General features: G+C 31.7%; 1 protein-coding gene across 8 annotated transcripts in view; it reads right to left on the bottom strand.

Moving 5' to 3' along the window:
• The window catches only part of AHI1 (Abelson helper integration site 1), a 164,546-nt gene that overhangs the window by 101,278 nt on the left and 57,268 nt on the right, over positions 1-6,000 (bottom strand). For all 8 annotated transcript variants that reach the window (XM_025049273.1, XM_015592141.2, XM_025049275.1 and 5 more), the window contains one exon: positions 391-587. In XM_025049273.1, coding sequence (XP_024905041.1) covers positions 391-587 — 197 coding nt within the window. The remainder of the gene's footprint in view (positions 1-390; positions 588-6,000) is intronic.

Genomic DNA, 6,000 nt, shown 5'->3' with positions numbered 1-6,000 from the left:
ATTTATTAAGTGCCAGCCACTGTGCCAAAAGGTGAGAACTCAACAAGGAACGAGCCTGCACAGCCCCCGTCTTCAAGGTGCTTAAGGCTAACTCTAACTAAAATGCTATAATGGTCAAAGAGCATAAATATTTTTAAGGATATTTAAGCTTCTCAATATATTTTACCGCTTACCTTTGAAAAACATGTTATAGTCATTTATCAGTAACAGAATACCACACTACTTTTAGAACAAGTACTAGAAAGGAACTATAGAAGTACAAGAAAGCCTAATTTTAAGTGAACTAACTTACTTCATTCAATTAATATTTATTGGCATGACAATGTACAATAGGATAGAAATGGTTTTAAAAATTCCAACTTATCAACTGCATAAAATAATTACACATACTGTGACAGAATCGAGTCTTTGTTTCACTTGCTGCATCTTCATTGAAGAATCTTCAGTGTGGACATAGTCATCAATCTGAAAAGAGCCTTGTTGAGGCAGTTTAGGGCAGGTGCACAAAGCATCTTCACTTTGGTGTATTCCAGGGAATGGAAACGTTCCATTGTAACGTTTGAACATTTCAGCCTCCTGCTGGGCAACTAGGAAAATGAATCTGTAATTAGTTTAAATCATCACAGCAAAAGCATAATGAAATAATTAAGCCATGAAATTGCAGCATTAAACAAAGAAGAAAATGCACTGTACATTTCAAATACTGGGTGATAAGAAGACAATATGACTAGCAAAATGTGAAAATATTAAATACTATAAAACCATAAAGGAAATACAATAATTTCACAGATAATTTCATGGCAAGCAGGATTATAAGTGAACCTTAAAGGTCATGAAATATCTTGGTCTGGTAAACATAACAACTTAAATGGGAGCCAAACTTAAATTATATGTGTATAGAAAAATAAAAAAAGGCATAATGAATTAAAGAAAATGCAAAAACAGTAAAAATAATTATTCATATACCCGTCTCCCTAAAACAACTGTTTCCCTCCCCCCTCATCTTTAATTCCAGTCCCCGCCCCCTGACCTATGGATGCTGCTATTTCCTCTTAAAAACTGATCTCTGAAGGCGGGGCGTGCACCGCTTGCGGTGTGCACCAGGGGCCTAGTGCACCCGGGGAGCCTGGTGCACCCAAGGTATGGTCCGTGGCTCCACCTGGGGAGCAAACCCAAGACCTTCTGCGTGTAAAGCAGATGTGCTAACCACTATACTATGGAGCCACCCCTTAAAACAACTTTTTTCAATACTTCTATACCCCTCCTAATCTTTATACATATGTACATTTTATGTAAGATGCCATGGTGTAAATGTAGTTTAACATTTTTTCAATTTAATTACAAACATTTTTCATATTTCTACAAGTATGTAATTATCATTTTAAAAGCTTTACAATATCCCATCTAATGAAGTACCATAACTTACTTATGCATATTTACAATGTTTTCTGTTTTCTCTCCCTATACATCATGTGTGACTAAGTACTTTCATAATTTGATTTGCTTCTTAAATAATTCTTTCTTTGGATTTAATTCTCCAGAGTGGAACAGATAACTCAAAGGGTGAATGTTTTTGATGATGATGATGATGATGATGATGATGACAATACCATCTGTACTGGACCTCATGGTTTTTAAAATGCTTCAACATACACTATCTCATCTGATCATTTAAAATAAATAAACTTGAAAATTTTTAAATGCCTGTTTGTGTATACAAAGGAGAAAAAATATAAAATAACCATTTTTAAAAAGTATTTCCTTAATTATATAATTTTAAATGGAAGGCTTTTCTAAAACATGACATGAAAAGAAACCAATTTAAAAAAGATTCATAACATGGAATCAAAACAGCCTTCAGAGATTCTGTGAAGTTACATATAGAAATATAAGTGTGGGAATGTAAATGTTTTTAAAAATCAGATTTATAACTCATCAGATTAGTTATCAAAGGATTTTAAAAACTGAAGAACCTAAATAAAGAGAAATACTGTGTTCATGGTTGTAGTAGTCAATATTAAGATGTCAATTCTCCCCAAAGCATCTGTATTCAATGGAATCTCACTTGAAATTCCAGCAGGTTATCTTTGGAGTGATTGTCAAATTCTAAAAATCCACATGAAAATGCGAAGGACCCAGAAGAGCGAAAACAATTTTGAAAAGAACAAAGGGGACTTACACAACCTGACTGCAAGTCTTATTATAACGCTACAGTAATCAAGATATCTTGTTATTGGCATAAACAAATAGATGGAGAAAATGGAATAGAGAGCCCAGCATGTACAGACCAAGTATAAAGGCAATCTAGGAGAGAAAGAAGTCTTTTCAACAAACAGTGCTGGAACAATTGGGTATCCATATGTGAGAAAATCAACCAATTTCTTCTTTACGTGATGTTCACAAAAGTAACTCAAAATGAATGACAGATCTAAATGTAAAAACTAAAACCATAAAACTTCTCAAAGAAAACAAAGGAGAACATTATTGTGAGCTTGGATTAGGCAAAGATTTCTTAGATACAATACCAAAATCCATAAAAGAAAAAAACTGGTAATTTTGGACTTCATTAAAATTTCAAACATCTCTTCAAAACTGTTAAGACAATTAGAAGACAAGCTCAAGACTGGTGGAAATATTTGCAAATCAGTGTCACTTGTATATTGAAAACCTCACTCTCAAAAATCAATAATCATAAAACAAACAAACCAATTTTAAAAATGGGTAAAGATTTGAACAGACAATTCACTGAAGAAGATATATAGATGGCAAATAAGCATATGAAAAGGTTCTCAATATCATTAGTCATTAAAGATAAGCAAATTAAACCCACAATGAAATAAGACTGCATATCTGTTAGAATGGCTAAAATTAAAAAGACTGTCCATTTCAAATTTACCCAGAATATGGATATACTGAAATATTTGTAAACTGCTGAGGGGATGTTAAATGGCATGACCACTCTAGAAAACAGTCTGGCAGTTTTTTAAGAAATTCAATATACATCAGCAATACGATCGAGAATTTCTACCCTTAGCAGTTTATTCAAGAGAAATAAAAGTGTATGTCCAACAAAGAACTGCATGTGAATATTTATCAAAGCTTTATTTGTAATAGTTAAAAACTGGATACAACCCAAAATGCCCATCAACAGGTAAAAGGATAAACAAACTGTGATATATCCATACAATGAAACAATAGTCATAAATAAAAAGGATGAACTATTGATAAATTTTAAAACATAGATGAATCTCAAATTATGAGTGAAAGAAGACAGACAAAAAATAGTAAATGGTATATACTGTTTTACTTATATACAATTCTAGAAAATGTGAACCAATTCGCAGTGATAGCCTGGTGGAAGGAGTAGATAGGAAGAGATCAGAAAGTAACTTTTGGGGGTGACGTATATGTTATTCATTATCTTGATCGAGGTGATGATGGTGTCACGAGTATATAAATATGTCTAGGCTTAGCAGAGCATAAGTTTTAAATATACACAAAAGTTTGTAGTTCATTATATGTCAATTATACCTCAAAAAAGCTGCACACAAAAAAAGCAAATGAAAAACTAATGATAAATGGGTCTAATATACTTAATACACAGAGTCTCTATAAAATCAATTCAAAAATTAATAATCCAACGGAAAAATGGGCAAAGGACAATTACAAAAAATTCATAAAAGATCTGCATGGCTAATAAAAAAATATACTTAACCTCACTAATAATTTGAGAAAGAATTAGTAAGAAAAAATGTAAATTAGAAGGTGAAGCTTTAAATCTGTTTAACTGATCCATTGTACCTTAAAATATTTTTTCCTAAGGAATAAATTGAATAAGGGCAGGTATGTACTGAAGTATTTTTTAAAATATTGAAAAACATATAACAGAATTATTTAATAATAGTTATTTATATTAATTATGATATATTCATTTAATGAAAGGATATACAGCCACTAAAATTATATACAAGTATATAATTATTATAAGGAAAATTGCTCATAATATATTGGAAGAAAAATGTTTATAAAATAATATAATGAATATCTCAACCATGAATTTGAAATAGCACATATAAAAAACTTTAGGTCTTTGTATCTTTACATTCATGTACTACTTCATTCACACACTCCAAATGAAAACTAGCTCAATAATAACCAGTGCTTGCAGACCTCGGTGGTGGTTAAGTACCAGGGAACATTATTGAGGCAGAAGACCTGCTTATAATCACCTTTTCAGAGATGTACAATCCTTAACACCAACTACTGTTCTTAGATGGAAGTGTAGCTGTTTCTACACTTAGATTTCTGTGGGGTGACTACTAATTTTCAGTATACATTTTGGACTTCTTTTCCTAACACTCAGAACATTTATTTTATTCTCAAATATTCAATGATAGTTTAAAGAACAAGAGAAACTTTAAAGGTATAAAAGTGACGTAAAGATTTGAATTTGGAAGGTTTAACATTAGTCAATGAGTCAGGGAAGAATGAATCGACACATGTCCCATGATCTTTGCTTTGTTTGCTTTTCAAAAATTTCCTTTTAACATTTCACTGATTTTTGCTGCTATGAAAGTAAACCTGAGTTTAACTATTCAATGGCATTTTCTAGCTCTCTTTGTTTTTGCATTTGCCACATATATATTAGCCAACCACGATTTCACTTTAGGCTCTGAGTGAAATGAGCATGGCATAGAAACACATGTGATACATGCTATGCCGATATAAGCAACAGTTACACAGAACAGTGAGATTTTGGTATTCATCCTATTCTTTTTGCCAAATTGTATTTTCTAAGTACCATGTCATGCTAAGTGTAATTTATTTTTCTTTTTTTTACAAAGTAATTTTTAACTAGTAAAAAATAACAAAAAGCTTTGCCTAAATATTTGTTTCTTTATTTTTTCCAGTCATTAAGCTGAAATTATAAATACTTGTTTCTGTTGACTAAAGGGAATTTTCTATACAAAAGCCATGTGACTGGATTTCAAGGAGTCAAATTAACACCCTACTTTATTTTTAGCGCCTCTTGTTCTGTGAAAATAGCCATAGAAAAAAAATCTGTAGAAATATCCACAAAGACCTATTTTCTCAGAAAAAAAAGCTGCTTGCTTCTGTTCATTCTTTCCCCTCCCCTCCCTTCCACAAATATATGCATTCATTCATATAAAACCATACAGATTATGTCACTGTAAAACCGGCCATAATAAATGATTTCTGAAATTCCTTCGAGCTCTGTGTGTCTAACTTTTCAAAGGTTTCTAAAACATGTTTACATAGGCCATGGTCGGAGTATGATGTTGCAATTATATAACTGTATTGCTTCACTTTACCATTTTCTCTTCTTTGTGTAATTTAACTTTACATTTAAAACCTAGCTCTAATTTAACCCAATATGTTTAAAACTCACAATTTTAACACATCCCCACTTTTGAGGAGGGCATTCAAGTGGGCTCTGAGATTATAAAGATACTGACCACCTCCTGGGGTTTGAATTTTTGGAGATAAGAAATTTCTGCTATGTCTAAAGTGGCAAAGCAGAGAAGTGGACATGGTGTTGAAACCACAGAAGCTGAAACTACAGTTGCTTGAAGGAATGTTCCTATCCAACAAAGTGCTTCTAAAATTACCTCCAATCAGTATAATTTGGGATTCTCTATTTTACACAATTACAAAATTTATTTTAATGTTTTCATAACTGATAATCCTTTACGTAATTTCATTGCTTCTGTGTATCTTCTTGCCGTAAACAATTATAAAAAATAATGTGGTTTCGCAGGATATTTTTACCTTTGTAGGAGGAAGAATGAAAGAAATAAGATATTTTAATCCAGTACCCTTTGCATCTGGATTGAATACAAGGTGTGTTATTATTAATATCTACGTGTACTTATGTTATTGACTATAATAAAGTACAACTAAAAACACAACAATATGCTTCCTCTTATACTATATTAATAATAAGATTTCCTTTTAGTTTAAAATGTAATTCCTTTGTTC

Source organism: Pteropus alecto, unplaced genomic scaffold, assembly GCF_000325575.1.
Source record: "Pteropus alecto unplaced genomic scaffold, ASM32557v1 scaffold185, whole genome shotgun sequence".
Lineage (NCBI taxonomy): Eukaryota > Metazoa > Chordata > Mammalia > Chiroptera > Pteropodidae > Pteropus > Pteropus alecto.
This window is presented reverse-complemented; position numbering and strand designations above follow the sequence as displayed.